Here is a 20871-nt window from a genome sequence, read left to right as displayed (position 1 = left end):
AGATTGTACAAAATCCTGGTTAACTTTTGTCTGACTGTGAGCTTTTGTTAGCTATTTGTCCCGAAGGAATAAAAAAAATCCATTTCTCTGCAGGTAAGCTACTACTACCACCACCATACATTTGGAGAACATGCTGGGAGCCGACTTGAGACAGAATGGCAAAACAGTTTTCTTAATCGGATCGATGGTTCTTTCCTTAGGATTGGTATCTGATGATTTTGGATGAACTCTCAGTGGAGTGGACTTGAAACATAAAAGCATCCATGAGATACAGTAATTAGGCCCCTTTTATCTCATGATTGAAGTCCATTTTGCCAGATAATCAGATATCGCTCCCACTAAAGTGGAAAACTGAGGTGAGGGGAGGTGTTATTAGATCATCACTGTCTATTCTCAGAGGAGTGCCTTCCTCTGGAAGTGGAACATTTTGTCAATGTTGACTTGGATTTTCTCTTGCAAAAGTATCTTTGTTCTGATAGAGACTCCTAACAGCAGATGCATCAACATTTGAATATTCCCCAAGCTCCAAACTGGATCTGAAAACTTTCTCAGCAGTACCTCTGCACACAAACTAGTTGGTGGCTCCATGCGGCTCTACACTGACTCTATTGCGCTCCGAGAATGACACGTGGTGCTTATGTAGGCGCCACTCACTTGCGCTGACGTCTGTTCCTTCATGCTTCATATCTCTGGGTAAATTGAGGGACTCCTGCCACTCTAGTAAGTCTAATAAGTTGCAATGGTGTCACCATACCTCTCCATCTCGCTCCAGAAGGCAGTTGACTGCAGAGCATATTCCGCAACATGTCCCCGTACAATCAGAGTATCCGGGCCATCTGCTATGCCAAGGCATACTCAACCGTTTCTCTGGGCCTTGCTCTGACTCTTCGGATCCTTTCCGAGTCCCTCTGGCACGATTGCTGGCCCTGAGGAGCCGATAAGTCTTCCATCTGGGATATTGCTTGTGGGTTTGCCCTCGGTGCCAGTTGGACCCTCTGAAACTACCACTGGGCCTCGCATGGCTCCTGAGCTGACTCTGCCTCCAGCTCCACATCACTTCCCAGAGCATCAACGCTGATGCAGACTCCATCGATACCGGAGGACAAGATGTCTATTGTGCTCTTTGGCTGAGTCGGCACCACTATGACCTCAGCCAAGGCTGTACTCGGTTTCTATTAAACAGCACATTCCACCACTTGATGTCCCACTGTTTTGATTGCGCCTATCAGATAACACAGAACCTTCCACACAGTAGCCCAACACCCGGCGTAGCCATAAACTTTAACACAACACCTTTAGAAAACGGTTTTATTTTACAAAATGCAAGGACTTTCTCTTTAGAATAAGGCTTGGGGTTTTATTTTACACAATGATCTCTAACAGAAAGGCTTTCCCAGATCTCAAATGCACAAGATTCAAACACACAAGCAATAATCTAAATGCATGAATAATACTGATTAATAAACAAGCAGCAAATAATATGAAATTAGACTCAAGCAAATATACTGGACATCCTGCAAGAGATCGGAAAGAGATATATATATATATATATATGTACACACACACGCACATCAGGTGATTACTTTGGATGTGCACCTCAACTCACTCCTAAATCACAAAGAAAAAACCTGAAAGGATCAAAGCCACTGACCAAACATCACAAAGGCAATAACTAAAACTCATTACATCACCTGGTGCAAGAACACTGCATCTCAGACTGGGGCAGTAAACATCCGTGATTGAGAGCCTCAGCAACCAGGGTCCACTCTGAGGTAGACGTGTCCGCCCCCTCTCAGATTCCAAACTCCCGGTTTCCAAGTCCACAACCCTTGATTAAGGAAGTTTGAAAGCTTAACTTGCCCCCTCGTACCTCAGTTTTCATGATCATTATAGGAACTGGGGCCACCAGCTCTCCATGGGGTAGCATGGCTCGAGCAGGAAGGCAGCCAGGGGCTTGCGTGTAAAGCAGCTACCTAACACACTCATCCAATGAGACACACAGTGGGCGCAATAATGGAGACCACACCAGTAGTTGTATTTGAAAATCAAGATCTTTTACATAGACTTTGGATCAAGCAAGTAATGCATTTAACTAATCATTAGTATTTCATTTAAGCATTTCATTAGGCAGTTGCAGTAAGACTTGTCATTAAAATAATAACCAGCTCATCTAAGCAGTGAAACATTAAATAACATAGCCTGCCGCATCATACTCTTTAGCAGGCAAAGAGGGTACTTCCATAAACCTGGAGGATCCTACAAGAAGCGACCATAGCATTGCATTAAAATAACACATTAAACCTCTTATGGACGCCTTCTAAATTACACTTCATAGAAAGTGATAAAACATTTCAGCAAGTACTTCCAGTACAACAGATAACTTCAAAGAACACAGCCACAAGCCTTTCTTCTTGTGAATACTGATCGTTTTGCTACCCAGCATCAGATCATCAGAATACCATTTGAATAAATCAATAAATGTCGCAGTTGGATCCCTTCAGGAAACTGTCGAGCCCACCCCTGCAAGAAATTCAGTACAGGGAAAAGAGCGTCTCCTAAGCAGCCCTGTGTACAGTTAATTAAGCATAAACTAAACCAGTGGCGTAGACTGCCACTAAACATCAACCACCAATGTAGCGTCAGAGTTTACTCCCTCCGGGAATTATTGAAGCCCGCCCCTGCAGAAAGATCAGTACCAGGCACAAATCCCCACAACCATTAGAAGGCATGCATGGTTAATTCGAAGTATGCCTGGCTTCAGCCAGTCCCAGTTATTCTCGAGGCACATAAAGGGGCCAACGGGGCCCAGTCTCAGTTCACCCCGGGGGAGGGGCGACCTCTGGTCTCTCCTGGCCTACTGCCCTCCTCCCTAGGGTTACCTTTTGCTCTTCGGCCTGATCAGGGCCCTTGCGAAGGCTTTGCGCTGGGGAGGGGTCGGCAACCCTCCCTAGGGCCTCCCTCGGCCCGGTGCTGCTTCTGGGCACCAGCGCCGGGGCCGGGGCAAGGCCGATATGTGGGGTTGAAAGGAGGGGGCACTTAGGCTCCACGGCCCCCTCCGCGATGTTTCCGGGCCGTTCCGGGGCTTCCTGCTGCCCGGCGCGGTGCAGGGCGCTGGCTCCGCGCACCGCCGCCGTGGACAAGGACACTCACTGCGGGGCAAGGCGGAGGGGCTTCTAAGGCTCCTGGCCCCTCCGCGAGGAGTCGCAGCCTGCTCGGGGTGCCGGGCCTACTCTACGGGGCTCGGCAGGGTCCACCAATGGCTGAAGGCTGGGGCGGGGGCACGGCCGATGACGCGGCAGCACTCCCGCTCACCTGACCAGGGCCCAGGCAGGCTTCAGGCCTAACGCGGCCTGACGATCTCGGTGCGGCGGCCCTCTCCTGGCACCGGGGGCCGCCGAGGGGGGTGTCAACGTCGGCGCCAATTGCAGCGCGGGGACAGGCGGCCACAGGACAGGCCAGCAGCGCCTCCAAAGCGTCGCGTGGGCGGCGCCGTCGCCGCAGGGGCAAATCTCCTCAAGTGCCTCAAGGCGCTATGGTACAGCGCTAGCGCCGATGCAGAGAAGCGCAAAGGGGGCAGTTTCAGTCAGCGCTCACGCGGGGGCTTCAGCGTGAGGACAGTCAAGCGCTTGAGGGGCATTTTCACAGCCAGACTGGACAGGCAGGCAGTCTCTGACACAGCGCTTGAGGAGGGGAACCGATTACAGAGCTCTTCACATAGTTCAGTCAGGGGGAGACAGGTAGGCCCAGCTGAAGGCAGGAGATGCGCAGGGCAGTACAGTCCAGTATCTGGTCGCTCCCCCAGCAGTCTCTGGTCACTTGAAAGCAGTTTTCTTGGCGCTTGGATGGTTCTGCGCCCTTAGTTACTTGTTTCTTGAAGTTGAAGAGGGGGGTGGGGGGGGGGGTTGAGTTGGAGGCTGGATGAATTTTTCCTCAATCACTGCAAATGGACCCCGGGGTTCCCTACCACTGGGCCAGATCAGGGGGCTAGCTTAGGACACCTCACCCAGCTTAAGAGGCAGCACCTAAATCCTGTCACTCCCAGTAGCATAGGTTCCTCACTAGGCCCTCCCGCCTAAAACTCCTGCGTGGGTTCCCCAGGTCAGTGATGCCCCAACTGACTAGAAAGTTTCCCTCCCTTTACTTATATAGCGTCAGTTGGCAGTTGGCAGTGGCAGTTGGTGTCACCTCCCCTGTCCTGGAAGGTTCCAGGAGCTTCCCTCATTCTAGCTATGGGCAGGCTGGCAGGCTGGTATGGCAACATTTTTTAAGGGTTCCAGCCAGCTCCTGGCTACTAGAGTGCACCTATACAGACCACGCTGCAGTAGCAGGGGTCAGTGGCAGCCATGTTGGGGGAAGAGAGCACCTGCACCCTGGCATTGATTAGCAATGGGAGGGTGCCCAGAGTCCTAAAGCCAACAAAAAGTAGGTGAGATAAAGTGAGTTTTGTTTATGCCTTATTCAGTAGTGTTTGGAACTGCTCTTTATCCTTAATTCAGTCATATGAATTTATGAAAGATCCAGTGATCAAAAAATTTATTTACCTGCTACTTCACTGCTCCTGCGTCGGTATCTTTCATAGATTATTTTGCAACTCTTCCTGCTCCCCTTCCATTGATGCTCGTCACCTGCCTTTATCTTTTTTGTTATGAAAATCTGATCCATGGATGCCTCTTGGGGGAGTGGCGTTCATAGCCTCTTCATCCTATTGACTTACTGTTTGGCCATATAATGAGGTGGATAGGCTACACATCATGCAATGCTAAATTTATGTTTCTTATCACTGTTGTTTTAACATTGTCTGCTGAGGAATAATTCAAGCATGTTAAGCTAAGAATAGCAGAGCTGGAGAAGTATAGTTATGGGTAAGTATCTTTTTTTGTCCTTGGCATCTACTAGTTGTCTGCTATTTTAGTTTATTTTGAAGCTTACTATGTACAATGGTTTTTGACTGGTTGGGCCAGTGCTACGTTTGGTTCACTGATGATTGTGGTTGTCGAGGCAGTTTGTATAACACAGCTATTTGCACATCCTTAACCTCTTGCTGGTAGTATCCCTTTGTGCTGAACTGCCATTTCTTGTTGTTTGCAGTTGAACAAGGCGTTCCAAGCAGAGGAATCTCCCAGTGTCATCTATTGTATCAGCATGCAGTGGTTCAGGGAATGGGAAGCGTTCGTGAAAGGCAAGGATAATGGTGAGTTGGAGATTCAAATTATGGCTTGAAGGACTCTTATCTACACACAGAAGATCCCAGTGGAGGACTGTGACTATTGCACCCTAACTACTCCCATCAAGTTACTGCTCATTATAGTTTGTAAGCCAAACCAGCACTCTAACAAACAACTATTCTGATGGATGCTTCTGACCATGAATTACGCTGCGTTTCGATTCCCCAGGTGCCAATCTGGATCTCAAAATTGTCCTAGTAGTGGGGAGTTTCTTTGCCTGCAAAAGGGACTGGGTGTCCCAGGAGCCAGTGTGTGCCTGAGGGTGCAGAGTCCACTTGCGCTACAATGTCCTGCCTTAAGTTCCACTGTGCGGGACATGCGTGGGTGAAGCTCGGGCCAAGGGCGGGCCTGCATTTACCCATCATCCACTTGAAGAGGCTGGGCGGGCCCCCGCCTCATGTTTGTTTGATTCTATATCTTTCTTAACAGTAAGTGACTGTTCAAGGCATATGAGCTGCAGATTGCACACTATGCATAGATTGCCACCTAGTGTTGGGCTCGGATGTTTGCAGTTTGTTTTGTAGAAAAGTCATTGGAAGTCACGGGATAGGTGACTCCTCCTTTGGATAATACTGCGCATGGTCATCGGCTCCATCCCCAGATTGTTTTTTTCCGCCACCGTGCTCGGATGTGTTTCCAGCGCTCCGTCTTGAAACCGAATTCCTTCGGCGCGCAATCCTCACCAACTTTCAGAAAATAAGTTTTGAATGCTTCTCCACTCAATGCTATTCTTCAACGTCGAATACTTAGATTCCGGTCATCGTCGGCGGCCTTCGGGCCTAACTAGGCCTCAACTCCAGCTCATGGAAAGGACGCCATTCAAAAAGTGTCCTCAATGTGGGTTGAAGTTTCCCCACACTGACCTTCACGAGGTGTGTAACCTCTGCCTTTCTCTGGAGCACGAGGCAAGGGACTGTTCAGCTTGTGCCTCTTTCCGCTCCAAGAAGACTATCCGGGACTGAAGAGCGAGAAGAACGATGGCTCGATCTTCATCCTCCATTCCGGACGACCTCTTTGAGGAAGGCGTCAACGTCCCAGAACAACAGGACGTCCACAGCGATTCCGAACATGAAGAAGATTCGGATGTCGAGGACGTCACTCCAGCGCAACGGGTCGTAAGTAAGACCGTCGACCCCGACCCTTCCTCGACACACCCTAAGTAGGCCCAGGTTACACCCTCGGGCTCGGGTGCACACCGACACTCCACTTCAACTGCCCCACCTTCGGGCCAGGCAAAGAAGCCAATTAAGCCTTCGGCCGACTCGGGCTCGAGTCAGCTTCCCCATGGTGCCGGCACCAACTTACCGGCACTGAAAAAGACATCGACACCGGCTACGCCGACATCCAAACCATCGGCGCCGAAGCCCACTACTCCTTCGGCGTCGGAACCAAGCAAAACTTCGGATTCCAAAAAACCGCCGGAACCGAAAAAAGCATTGGATCCAAAGAAACAACCGGACCCGAACACAGCACCTGACCCGAAAAAACCTTCGGAGCCGAAAAAACATTTGGAGCCGAAAAAACATTCGGAGCCGAAAAAGACCCCTGCTTTCCCGACAAAGGACATTGTCAAGAAACCAAAGCAAGCCGCTTCGGTGCCGAAACCTTCCACAGCACCAAAAGATCCGCCTCCGGCAGAGGACTTATATATTCCAGATCCTGCCCAAAAGACTCTGGCTAAGGACCCAATAACTGGACAGTTGATTTTGGCCTCAAAGAAGCGACCACTGGACAAGCCAGCTCCAGCTCCTCTTGCAAAGAAGAAGGACATGGCTACCTCGCCTTTAAGACCGCCTTCCCCTTCTCCTCCACCGATGCCATCACCACACTCTCCCATACCACAGCATTCACCTACACCCTCTCATACAGATGATAGTTCTGATGATATGGGGGGGTAAAATGCCTGATCCAGACACACCTACAGGATCACCTGACCCATAGGTTGATTACACCACTCCAGATGTCCCAAATGTCCCTCAGGATGACTTATACCCATCACGGCCTTCCCCACCTGAAAACACTGTAGGGTTTAACGAACTAATACACAGGGCTGCACAATATCTCGGGGAAGACATGCATACAGACCCTATAGACGAGGACTTCCTGATGGATACCTTTGATAACGCACAAAGGTCCGCATCCATATTACCAATGCTTAAAGGAGTAATTAAACACGCTGCTGAAGTCTTCAAAGACCCAGTCTGGACTAGAATCATTAATCCTCGTATAGAGAAGAAATATAAAGCCGCCCCTTCAGACCCAGAATACATTAAGGGGCCAGTACCACTAGACTCACTTGTAGTTTCCAACGCACGCAAGAGAGCTAACTCGCTAACATCAGGTGATGCTGCCCCACCAGATAAGGAGTCTAAGTTACTAGACGAATCAGGGAAAAGAACTGCGTCTCAAGCAGCAAACATCTGGTGTATCGCCAACACACAAGCATTGCTAGCCATATATGATAGAGCACATTATGACGAATTAGAGTCAATAATGAGACCCCTCCCTGATAAGTACAGAGATAGGACACATGAACTCATCCAAGAGGGTAAAAACATTACAAATACCTCCATCAGATGTGCCCTTGACGCAACTGATACTGCGTCTAGAGCAGTTAACACCAGCGTCTTGCCACGCAGACACGCCTGGCTGCATATATCAGGATTCAAACCTGAGGTACAAAATGCCATTCTAAATCAACCTTTCGATGAACAACACCTATTTGGACCCAACGTGGATGTATCTCTTGAAAGAAATGAAAAAAGATATAGACACCGCCAAATCTATGGGAGCCCTGCAGTCGCAGGCTCCCAGACGTTCATTTTGTCGCTCATCCTATAGAGGTGCCACCAGAGGATATTCCTCAGACACAGCCCCCACACAATCCACTTACGGCAAGGGCTACCAAAGGGGGGGGGGTACAGGGGTAACAATAACAAAGGCAGAGGTAAAAATAAGAATTCCCGCTCTGCCTCCACCCCTGCCCAACTCCCTTCCCCTTCCCCTTCCCCCGCCCCACTCCACTCCGGTCGGGGGAAGACTTCAACAGTACACATCAGACAGGGGGGTGTAACAAATTATTCAATCAGGTTACTGTCTGGAAATACAATCTACCCCCCCCCCCCCCAAACATACCACCCAGGCAGCGTCCAATGTCACAGGAGCATTTAACATTGCTCAGACAAGAGGTAATATCCCTCCTGCAGAAAAATGCAATAGCGATAGTTCCAGAGCACCAGAAGAACAAAGGAGTATACTCACTATATTTCCTAATACCAAAAAAGGACGGATCCCTAAGACCCATCCTAGACCTCAGACCTCTAAACATTTACATTCAGTCGGATCATTTCCATATGGTCACACTTCAACAGGTCCTTCCACTACTGGGACTAAACGACTTCCTTGCCACTCTAGATCTCAAGGACGCCTACTTCCATATTCCCATCCACGCAGCGCACAGAAAATATCTCAGATTTGTGGTAGACGGGCAGCACTACCAGTTCAAAGTGCTCCCATTCGGAGTCACAACAGCGCCAAGGGTGTTTACCAAATACCTGGCAGTGGTAGCAGCACACTTAAGAAGACAACACATTCATGTCTTCCCATATCTGGACGACTGGCTCATAAAAGCCAGCTCATACAGCCAGTGTGTACAAAACACTGACGCTACCATTCAACTGGTTCACAACTTGGGTTCACAGTAAATCACACCAAGTCGCATCTCAACCCTCACATATACAACAGTATCTCGGTGCTACAATAAACACCCAGTTAACACTAGCGTATCCCTCTCCAGCAAGGATAACAAGTGTGCAGACTCTTCTAACAAAATTCAAGCCGCAACACTCACTACCAGCTCGAGTGTTCATACAGCTCATAGGAATGATGGCATCTTGCGTTCCCCGACTTTAGATTATATTTTTTTGCTTCTTTTTTTATCGGATACGTAGCCTACTGAGAAATGAAAACTCCTTATTTTTTCATCATTTCATGTTAGGGCATGATAGTAAACAATTTTTGGCCTGAACAAATGACCCAAATTATTTCAAACGAGTCAAGTTTAAGTATAAGCATATCGTACGAATTTGGAAGCAAATTATGATTCTTGATAAGACGTCCTTTTTAATGCTGAACTAACGTTATGGGGGAACCCAGGACTTCCTGAAATATTCTCAGGTGGGGAAGGGACAGCTTGGTCTAGCCACGGCATTAAAACTTTGGGAGATCTTTATGGATCTGATGGTTTATTAGGGTTTTCATCACTTAAATTAATATATAATTTGAATGATAGGATGTATTTTAAATACATGCAAATTCAAGACTTTCTAGTTCGGAGAATGAATATTAAAGAAGTCCGACACTCGGATATTCTACAATGCTTATATTCAGATAGGACTAAGTCACTTATCAGTAAAAGCTATTGTCTTTTGAACCAGGCAAAAGGAGACGATTGTGTTAAGTTAGCATCCAAATGGTCCGACCGGCTAGGATTAAGTATAACTCCCAAGCAGATATCTACTTCCTTTATCCAACTCAACCAAGTAGTACAGTCTTCTAGTATGAGATTACAGTCTTACAAAACCATTTGCCAACTATATTACACTCCTCAAAGAATCTCAAGTTGGGTACTAGATAATCGTTCAAATGAACGTACAAGTTGCCCCAAATGTAAATTAGAAGCTGCCGATATTATCCATATGCTTTTCTCATGTCCGGCGTTATCAGAGTTCTGGAAGGGCGTCGTAGGAATATTATAGAAAACATATTATATCATCACACCTTTCAGCTCATCTGATTTTATTAGATCTGCAGGAAACAAATAGTCCAAATAAAGATTTGAATCTATTCTATATGTCTGTGCAAGACTAACTATACCTAGGGCATGGATATCTCCAGATCCACCGCATGTTATGGAGTGGTGGACTCTGGTAAATGAAATACACACTATGGAGATAGCACTAGCAAGACTAAGGGGGCCTAACCCTCTGAGGAAAAAAGAGGGAGTATGGGACATTCTATTCGGGGGAGATTAATTTTACATGATCGTACCTGGCCTCAGATACTAAATTAAGGCTCATTCAGACGTAGATTTGTTATCGTTTATTCTCTCTACCTCTGCGTTTATATTTCTGTTTGTCTTTTTTATGCTTATGTATATTTCTGTCTTCTTTTGTATAATTACGTTATGAATTGTAAAAGTATTTATTTTACTCTGCCTCTTGTAATATCAATAAAAATTGATTAAAAAAAAAGGAATGATGGCATCTTGCATATTCATAGTTCCTCACGCAAGTTTGCAAATGCGTCCACTTCAAGAGTGCCTAGCACGCCAATGGAACCAGGCTCAAGGTCAACTAACAGACCTAGTGTTGGTGGACGGTTGGACTCATCGTTCTCTGCAATGGTGGAACACCAAAAATCTTTCCAAAGGGCGACCGTTTCTAGAGCCAGTTCCTCAAGTAGTCTTAACAGTGGACGCATCACTCTCCGACTGGGGAGCTCCCCTCCTGCATCACACCACGCAAGGCAGGTGGACACCGCTACAAAAGCTACTCCACATCAACCACCTAGAGTTACTAGCTGTGTTTCTAGCCCTAAAAGCATTCCAAACTCAAGTGTCAGGCAAAGCTGTCTTAGTCCGTACAGACAATATGACAGCTATGTACTACATAAACAAACTGGGTGGGGCACACTCACTGCAGCTCTCTCAGCACAGCAGATATGGAGATGGGCTATACCACTAAACATCTTCCTATTAGCCCAACACGTCCCAGGAGTACAAAACACCATGGCAGATCTGCTAAGTCGACAAACTCAGCAAATCCATGAGTGGGAACTTCATCCGCAAGTTCTTCATCCATTCTTTCAAATGTGGGGACAACCTCAGATAGACCTCTTTGGCACCCACGAAAACGCAAAATGCCCAAGCTTTGCCGCCAGATACCCACACCCATTGTCCAAAGGCAATGCGATATGGATGAACTGGTCAAAACTATTTGCGTACACTTTTCCTCCTCTCCCACTAATTCCATTAGTGGTGCGCAAACTACAGCAACATTCCCTAACGCTCATTCTGATCGCTCCAACTTGGGCCAGACAACCGTGGTACACCACGCTGTTGCAAATGTCTATAGTACCAAACCAAAAACTAAACCTATCTCCATGCCTATTAACGCAGAACCGTCGAGAGATCAGGCAGCCGGACCCAGCTCAGCTCAACCTAGCGATCTGGCTCCTGAGGTCATAGTTTGGTTACCTCAACCTTCCCCCAGACTGTATGAACGTTATCAAGGAAGCTAGACGCCCCACCACTAGAGCATGTTACGCTGCTAAGTGGAAAAGATTTGTCATATACTGCCAAAACAACCAGATTGATCCTCTAGATGTGTCTATTCAACACATCATTGGATACTTACTGCACCTTCAAAAGTGTAACTTAGCCTACACGTCTATCAGGTTACACCTTGAAGCTATTGCAGCATACTTGCAAAATAGACAACATCTATCTCTTTTTAGAGTGCCAGCTATTAAAGCTTTCATGGAAGGACTCAAAAGAATAATTCCTCCCAGAACACCACCTTCACCAGTGTGGAATCTAAATGTAGTTCTCACAAGGTTAATGGGACCTCCCTTCGAACCATTACATAAGGGCGAATTGCAATTTCTAACCTGGAAAGTAGCTTTCCTAGTAGCCATCACGTCTCTCAGAAGGGTTAGTGAGCTACAAGAATTTACCATTCAAGAACCCTTTTTGCAAATGCATCATAACAAGGTGGTTCTTCGTACAAATCCAAAATTTCTTCCAAAAGTCATTTCCCCGTTTCATCTTAATCAATCTGTTGAGCTGCCCGTGTTTTTCTCGCAGCCTCAAACAGTCGCAGAAAGAGCTTTACACACTTTAGATGTCAAGAGAGCATTACTGTACTACATTGAAAAAACACAAACCTTTCGAAAGACAAAACAACTTTTTGTGTCTTTCTCACCGCCACATAAAGGCAATCCCATTTCAAAGTCAGGGATCGCTAGGTGGATTGCTAAATGCATACAAATATGTTATCAAAAAGCAAAATGCACATTAACAATCCCACCAAAAGCCCATTCTTCCAGGAAAATCGGGGCTTCAATGGCAATCTTAGGGAACATTCCCCTAGATGACATATGCAGAGCAGCTACATGGCTTACACCGCACACATTCACAAAGCATTACTGTGCAGATGTGCAAACTAAACAACAAGCTACTGTGGGCCAAACTGTACTAAAAACTCAGTTTCAAACCACTGCAACAGATACGGGTGGTTGCCGCTAGGTGTGGGAACTGCTAGTTAATCTATGCATAGTGTGCAATCTGCAGCTCATATGCCTCGAACGGAAAATGCTACTTACCAGTATGCATCTGTTCTTGGCATGTAGAGCTGCAGAGTTGCACACGTCCACCCGCCTCCCCGGCTACCATAATCTGTTCCAGTATTATCTTACTTGGATACATATTACATGGAGATCACTATTTCCTATACAGCTCCATCACTTCCCTAATGACGAAAAACAATCTGGGGTTGGAGCAGATGACCATGCGCAGTATCATCCTAAGGAGGAGTCGCCTACCCAGTGACTTCCAAAGACTTTTCTACAAAACAAACTGTAAACATCCGGGCTCAACACTAGGTGGCCATCTATGCATAGTGTGCAACTCTGCAGCTCTACATGCCAAGAACAGATGCATACTGGTAAGTAGCATTTTCCTTCTCTCGCTCCCTACTGTTTTACTTTCTACTTCAAGAATGACCTGGAAGTCAATCAAGGCCTTGCATATCCCAATCCAGCCAGGATAGCAAGCATGCAAGCCCTTATAACAGAGTTCAAACTGCAACACTCGCTACCAGCTTGAGTATTTATGCAGCTAATAGGGATAATGGCCTCTTGCATATTCATAGTACCTCACGCAAGACTCCAGATGCACCCCTTACAGGAGTGTTTGGCATGTCAGTGGAACCAGGCTCACGGTCAGTTAACAGATCTGGTGTTGGTGGACGGCCGCACACATCGCTCTCTGCAGTGGTGGAACACCCAAAACCTTTCCAGAGGGCGACCGGTGCTACAGATTGTGCTAATAGCAGACACATCGCTCACCGGCTAGGGAGCTCATCTACTACATCACACCATACAGGGCAGGTGGACACCACAGCAAAAGGTACTCCACATTAATCACTTGGAGTTGCTAGCAATATTTCTAGCATTAAAAGCATTCCAGAAACGCATATCAAACAAAGCTGTTTTAGTCCGGACGGACAATATAACAGCGATGTATTACCTACAAAAACAAGGGGGGATGCACTCTCTGAAGCTCTCTCAACTAGCACAGAGCATATGGAGATGGGCAATTCCTCAAAACATATTTCTTCTAGCCCAACATCTTCCAGGAAAGTAAAATCAGATGGCAGATCTGTTAAGTCGTCAGACACAACAGATCCACAAGTGGGAACTTCATCCACAAGTCCTTCAACCGTTTTTCCAAATGTATGGACATCCAGAGATAGACTTTTCACCACACATTTAAACACAAAATGCCCAAATTCGCCATCAGATGTCCACACCCGTTGTCCAAAGGCAATGCGATATATGGATGAATTAGTCACGCAGATTTGCCTACGCTTTTACACCTCTCCAACTCATTCCACTAGTGGTATACAAACTAAAACAACAGTTACTAACACTGATCCTAGTTGCTCCAACATGGGCCAGACAACCCTGGTACACAACCTTGCTGGAACTATTAGTAGTCCCGCACCAAAAACGACATCTCTCCCCACCACTGTTAACACAGAACCATGGAGAGATCAGACACCCAGATCCAGCACAACTCAAGCTCAACCTGGCGATCTGGCTCCTGAAGTCCTAGAATTTGGTTATCTGAATCTTCCACCTGATTGTATGAATATCATCAAAGAAGCTAGACACCCCACCACTAGAGCCTGCTATGTAGCCAAGTGGAAAAGATTTGTAATATATTGTACCAATAACAATCAATCCTCTAGATGCTTCTATTCAAAACATCATATGTTCTCTACTACATCTTCAAAGATGTAATCTAGCATACACATCAATCAAATTACAACTTGGTGCCATAGCAGCATACCTGCAAAATAGACAACACCTGTCCTTATTCAGAGTACCTGCCATTAAAGCATTTATGGAAGGCCTCAAAAAAATATTTCCTCCCAGTGTACCACCCTCTCCAGTGTGGAATCTAAACATTGTCCTCACTAGGTTAATGGGTCCTCCATTTGAACCTCTACACAAATGTGAGCTACAATTTCTTACATGGAAAGTCGCTTTCCTTGTGGCTATCACATCTCTCAGGAGAGTCAGTGAGCTACAGGCACTATCTATTCAAGAACCATTTTTACAACTCCATCATAACAAAGTAGTTCTTAGAACAAATCTCACATTCCTTCCAAAGGTTATTGTGAGAAGTTGGCCTGATATATGATGCTCACTAATACTAGTGATCACCTTGTATCAGTCCAAACAACCCTTATGGTGATTGGTCGTAAGTCAACCTTATAGACCAGCTATCCTAATGGTAGCATGGACAAAGCAGTCTTAGGCTAAACTCTTTTGGCATGTGAAGCCAGCTATTTTACCACATATAACCCCTTGAATACCAAATGAAAAGACACCACACAGGTAGTTATTAAAATAAACAAGATATTTATTAACTAACAAACACCTCTGAACTCCTTATGAGATCAGAGGGCTAAGCACATGAAAAGACTCTTAAGAAAAATACGTTAAGTTGCCCAAGTTACAATGTTGTCCTAGGGGCGCAACAAACCATGTACTAAACAAGTGGTATAAGGAAGTCGATAGAAGGAATGGAGCTGTCCAGAGGCTGTAGGATCGCTGGGACTACACTATCCTAACTTTAGGTAAATAATAGGAGGCCCAAGGAACACGTGTGCAGAGTGCGAACTCACACGCGAAATGCGAAATGTCTATGGACAGTACAGTTCAAGAAAAAGGTGAGTACGGTCAATCCTGACTAGTTAGGACTAAAACGACTGTGAAACTGGACACTAGGAGAGTCAATCTACCCTTGAGCACCGAAATGCTCTTGTTACCTCAACCACGGGCTGTAGGTGCATAGGTGCGAAGTCGTGTCGGGTTTCTGCGTTCAAGTCTATGGAGCCTGAAAGAAAAGATGCTGCCGGCGACCAGGAGGAAGATGTTCGGTGTGATCCAAGGGTTGATCAGAGATGCGGAAGACCTGAAAGCAGAGGGGACAATGTTCAAAGTCACTAGCCAGTGACGGGAGTGGAACCAGGAAGGAACCAGATGCTGTCGTCGCGATCAGGGGAAGAGTGGACGCTTGACTCTGCAGCCACGTGGACCAGGAGGTGTCTTCGACGACCAGGATAGAGGCACGAGCTGTCCCACGCCGGCTCTCGCTGTCGGCGGTGTTGGTTCCGGATTCGGCGTCAACAGGCCTTGGCAAAGGCAACCCACGCGGTGAGTGGAAAAGACGTCTGGTGCGGACCAGGAGGGTCCGAGGTGCTTCTCCTTTGCAGGGAAGCAAGGGCCAGTCTGGAGCAACCAGACCAGCGGTGTTGATGTCGTGGATCATCGTCTAGGTGGCCACTAGCCAGCCGGCAAGTGACCAGACAACGCGTCGAGCAGCAAACGGGCAGAAGGGCCCCACAGCAGATCTCGTGGATGCTGGAGGGCTGGTCTTCAGTGCAGGAGCTTCTCAATCCCCAAAGCACTTCGTCGAGGTTACCTCAGACGTCGTGCTGGAAGCGAAGTGCAGTTTCTCCAAGATGGCCGGTCCCACGTGTCTCGTCGCACCCACGTATCTCAGCTGTGCTGCAGATGTGAGTTGAGGTCGGAGAGGTCTGAGAATCCGGGTCTCGTCGGTCTCTGAAGTCTGGATCCTCGTGCAGGGTGGACACTCCTTGCCCACAAGGGAGATTCTTCAGTCTTCTGTAGCAGAAAGTCGAAGTCCAGAGTTTCTTCTTGTAGAGTTTCAAGTCCGGATTAATCTGATTTGGAATGGGACCAGCTCCTACCTTTATCCTGCTAAAAGGGGCTGTACTATCACTAGGTCCCTCCTATGGGTGGGACCAGGAAGGGGGGGGGTTACACCCCCTATCCTTTGTCCGGTCTCGCGCCAGAGCTAGGGCTGGAGTGCCCCAGCAACTGGTTTGAGCCGGTGTATGCACAGGGCACCTTGTGTGCCCCAGGCATGTCTCATTCCTTTCAACCCTGTCCTATTTAATACACAAAATCCTGTCTGGGGTGGTGCTAGCAACTCCCAAGGCAGGAAACCCTTTGTCCAAGCCTCCCTCGCTGGAAGGACTCCCAGCAGCAGTAGGTCAGACTTGTGTCTGTGGTGGCAGCATCCATTTTGTGATGCTGAGGCTCGAGTTAACTTTAACCGGGGTTCACAGTTAGGTACATGTCGTGTCCCTCTAAAAGGGTGGAATGCTACCCCCTTCGCCAGAATTGGCGAGGGGGTAGTATTCCAATTCGTATGACACCTTACTCGACATGTTTTGATAATGCTATGCCAAAGTTAGCACTAACTGCGAGGTTATAATGCACTTAAGAGTATATGGTATAGCGTTATCATGGAAACAGCTAAAGGACTTGGTTCTGAAAGCTGTAGACAGGCTCAGCTCATGCCAGAGCACTATCTCACATAATTCCAAGCACTCTGCCTCCAGGATTGTTAAGGCCTGCCATAGGAGTGACTTATAGGAGTATATGTGTCCATTCTAGGTTTAGATATAGGTATACTATATCTAAAGCAAAGGGTGATTACACCACCTTGCCCCAGCTGATTGATCAGCCAGTTGTGCCAGATTTGGATGGCCAGCCAGGGGTGGCATAATACATTTTGCAGCCCCTATTAGGCGCTGGGAGCACCTATGCCCTGGGCACCTAAGGTACACTGTACAGGGGCTGATAAGGTGACCCAGTATCCAATTAGATATGTACCTAAGGTACATGGAGTCCATTTTAACAGAGAGAGCAGGAAGCCTGCGGTCCTGAATAGCAGGATCCCAGGCCAACTAAGTCGAAAACCAGCAAAACACTAGGCAAAAAGTTGGGGGCAACCATAGTCAGTTATCCACCTTCCTACAGTTATTACTCCCTTTCATCTCAACCAGTCTGTAGAGTTGCCAGTCTTCTCATCGCAACCATAAACAGTAGTAGAAAGAGCTCTTCATACATTAGATGTAAAAAGAGCTCTTCTTTACTACATTGACAGGACAAAACCGTTACTCAAAACAAAACAACTTTTTGTTTCCTTTTCATCACCACATAAAGGCAATCCTATATCAAAGTCTGGAATTGCACGGTGGATTGTCAAATGTATACAAATTGCATATCACAAAGCAAAACGTACACTTTCTATTGCCCCTAAAACTCATTCCACTCGCAAAATAGGCGCTTCCATGGCATTTTTAGGAAACATTCCCTTAGATGATATCTGCAAAGCAGCTATATGGCCTACAACGCACACATTCACAAAACACTATTGTGTAGATGTGCAAGCAAAACAACAAGCTAGCGTGGGCCAGGCTGTACTCAAAGCACTATTTCAAACTACTGCAACAGATACTGGTGTTACCCCAGTATTGGAACTTTCATAGATTCCCATGCTTTGTATCATTCCCCGTCGTCGGAATGGGAGCCTCGGTAAATAAAAAATATCAGAACCATAGGTACAAAAGAGAAAGTTAGGCCTAGGCCTCATCTCATTTTGTAGCATATCACCCACTTTGTGTAAAAGAGCCCAAATTTCCGCAAGAACCAATCAGAATAGCCTCACCCCATAGAACCTTCCTGAGAGAGCCTCAGAGCCTCAGATTTTCTACCGCACGTTGTGGAAGGGAGTCTCCACTGAGCTCTGCTAAGTTTATTCTTTCTATTCAACTTGATTCTTCAACTTTTTTCTTCAAAATCTAACAATGTCTGATAAGGAGAAGAAGGCTTTATTCAGGGCCTGTGCTACCTGTGCGGAAAAGAGACTTTTTGCGGAGGACAAGCATGAGGGCTGCATTTATTGCTTGTATCCTGACCACAAGGCCACAGATTGCAAAATCTGTAGGACTTTTTGTATTGTGTATTTGTAAAGCGATGACTTCTCCAAGGCGAGTTACACCTTTACCTCCTAATATGCTGCTGGATGACGAGTCTGATGAAGATGGTGACGATATCCATTATGGGGATGCATACAGTCCCTCGGATTTGAATGTGAAATGTCAAGAGACAGATACTGAGGAGTACTACGAACACCAGTATGTTCATCAGGAACAACCTCCTCGAGGCTTGGGTCAGGACATGGTGGCCATGCCAGCCTCTCTGGTTTCGGATTTGCAATTGATGCTACAAGACTATAGAAATAGATTTCCGACTCAACCAGCAGTACAATCGGAACGCCCTCCTTCTCCAACTGTAACTCCGACATCTACAATCATTGTGACAACCGTGGTCCCACGGGCTGTGGAAACTGAACCCAGAGAGGAATCCGGAGAAGTTGTGCATGATGTGTCTTCAGATGATGACGTTCAGGAAGATCCTATTAACGACCCTGACTTGGATAATGATGATAGTGGCCTTCAAGATCCAGATGCCACAGGACAGGACAATGCTACTTCTCCTCCAGCTGGCATTGGGGGTTTCCATAACCTCATGGAAAGGGCATCTAAAAGATTTGGTCTGCCAATCACAACAGTGCAGTCAGAGTGCTTCCTATATGACTTTAAAGAGCCATACAAAAAGTCAGTCAGATCGATTCCTATAATTGAACATGTATGGTCGGAAGGGATCAAGGTTATGCAGGATATGGCCACTGTCATTCCTGTTCCTCCCCGGCTGGAGAAGAAATATAAGGCCCCTGATGACAGTCCAGCGTGCCTACTTGGTCAACCTAAGCCGGATTCGGTGATATCACAAGCAGCACAGAGCAAATAAAAGAATCCTTCCATGCCACTTACTACACCCCCGGACAAGGAAGGGAGGCGCTTGGACAATGTGGGCAAGAGATTCTCCTCTATGGCCTGTCTCCTCGTTCGAGCGGCTAATGCTATGGCCGTATTAGGCAGATACGATCGCCAGATGTGGTGTGATTTGGCCCCGTTTATAGAACAGCTGCCAGATTCATCAAAAGAGGAAGCCAGAAAGGTTCTCGTGGAGGGAGAAAGATCATCGTCAGAGGTCATAGATTGTGCTATGGACATAGCTTCTACGGCCTTTCGTGCTCTGGCTGGTTCAGCTGTCTTACGACAACAGGGCTGGTTGTAGGCGACCTGGTTTCGCCAAGAAGTCCAGAACAAGATCCTGGACCTTCCATTTGATGGAGAAATGCTTTTTGGTAAGCATGTTGATGAGGCCCTCCAAAGTATTAAAAAGGACACAGACAAAGCGAAGCGCTTGGGGTCTTTAAATTACCGTAAGGAAAATGCTACTTACTAGTATGCATTTGTTGTTGGCATGTAGAGCTGCGGATTCACACACGCCCACCCACCTCCCCGGCTACCTTTATCTGTTCCACTATTATCTTATTTAGATACAGCATACATGGGCATCTCTTTCTGTTCTTACAAAACTCCATCATTTCCCTTCTTGGCGAAAAAAAACAATCTGAAGATGGAGTCGATCGACGCCCATGTGCACTATGGTCCACAGGAGGAGTCCCCTATCTTGTGACTTCCAAAGACTTTTCCAAGACAATAACAAACTGCAAACATCTGGGCCCAACACCAGATGGCGATCTATGCATAGTGTGTGAATCTGCAGCTCTAGATGCCAAGAACAGATGCATACTGGTAAGTAGCATTCTTCTTATGCGAATAAAGGCCCAGATAAATAGGTGGAGCATTTTTGTAACATTTATGACCTCATAAATTGTGTGTTTCTGTTCACAGATTATTCCTCTTTATTTCCCTATCAATATTGTTGTCATCTTGGATGAGGTCATTGGAGCTGTCACAAACATTCCTGCCAATAAAGCCCCTGGGCCGGATAGAGTCCTTATGGATCTCTACATGGTTAACCTAGACTTTAGGGCACCCTTACTTGCTAATTTTATAAATCCGCCACGTTCCACCTTGGATCCAGGGAACTGGATGGCGTCCTTGAGGTTGCAGGAAGCTTACGTTCATGTACTCATCCTGCAGTTCCACAGGCGCTTCCGTCGGTTTGTGGTGGGTTCTAGAACACTTCCAGTTTACAGTCCCACCCTTAGGTCTCCTCTCCGCTTCTTAGGTGTATATGAAGGTGATGGCAATGGTTGCAGCCCATCTTCATAGATTGCGATTCATGTGGTCCTGTATCTCAATGACTGGCTGCTAAAGGTGAGCTGGTTGCAGTCTGCCATGCGCCATACGCAGACAGCTATCCGTCTTCTGTCAACCAGGGATTTTTCCATCCGTTAACTTAAACCCCACCTGCAGACTACGCAAAGTATTCCTTTCATATGGGCTATCCTAGTCACCAGCGTTCAAAACCTTTCCACCTCCGCAATGAGCCTGGAACTTTTAGGTTATGTTCGCAATTTCTTGGCCAGTTAGTTTGCAGATTTTCTGCTTGCCATAGCAGACGAGCTCAGCTGACGTCCTCCTATGGGTCACGAATGGTAGCT

At 46.8% G+C, this 20871-nt stretch overlaps 1 protein-coding gene across 1 annotated transcript in view; it reads left to right on the top strand.

Annotated features, from left to right (window-relative positions):
* USP20 (ubiquitin specific peptidase 20) overlaps nucleotides 1-20871 on the top strand; it is a 556910-nt gene that overhangs the window by 513206 nt on the left and 22833 nt on the right. Inside the window, exon 22 of the mRNA XM_086924837.1 lies at nucleotides 5089-5191. Within this exon, the coding sequence (XP_086780963.1) occupies nucleotides 5089-5191 (103 nt within the window). The remainder of the gene's footprint in view (nucleotides 1-5088; nucleotides 5192-20871) is intronic.

The sequence above is a fragment of the Lissotriton vulgaris genome, chromosome 5 (assembly GCF_964263255.1).
Source record: "Lissotriton vulgaris chromosome 5, aLisVul1.2, whole genome shotgun sequence".
Lineage (NCBI taxonomy): Eukaryota > Metazoa > Chordata > Amphibia > Caudata > Salamandridae > Lissotriton > Lissotriton vulgaris.
Note: the sequence above shows the minus strand (reverse complement) of the source record. Positions and strands in the feature narration are given on the sequence as shown.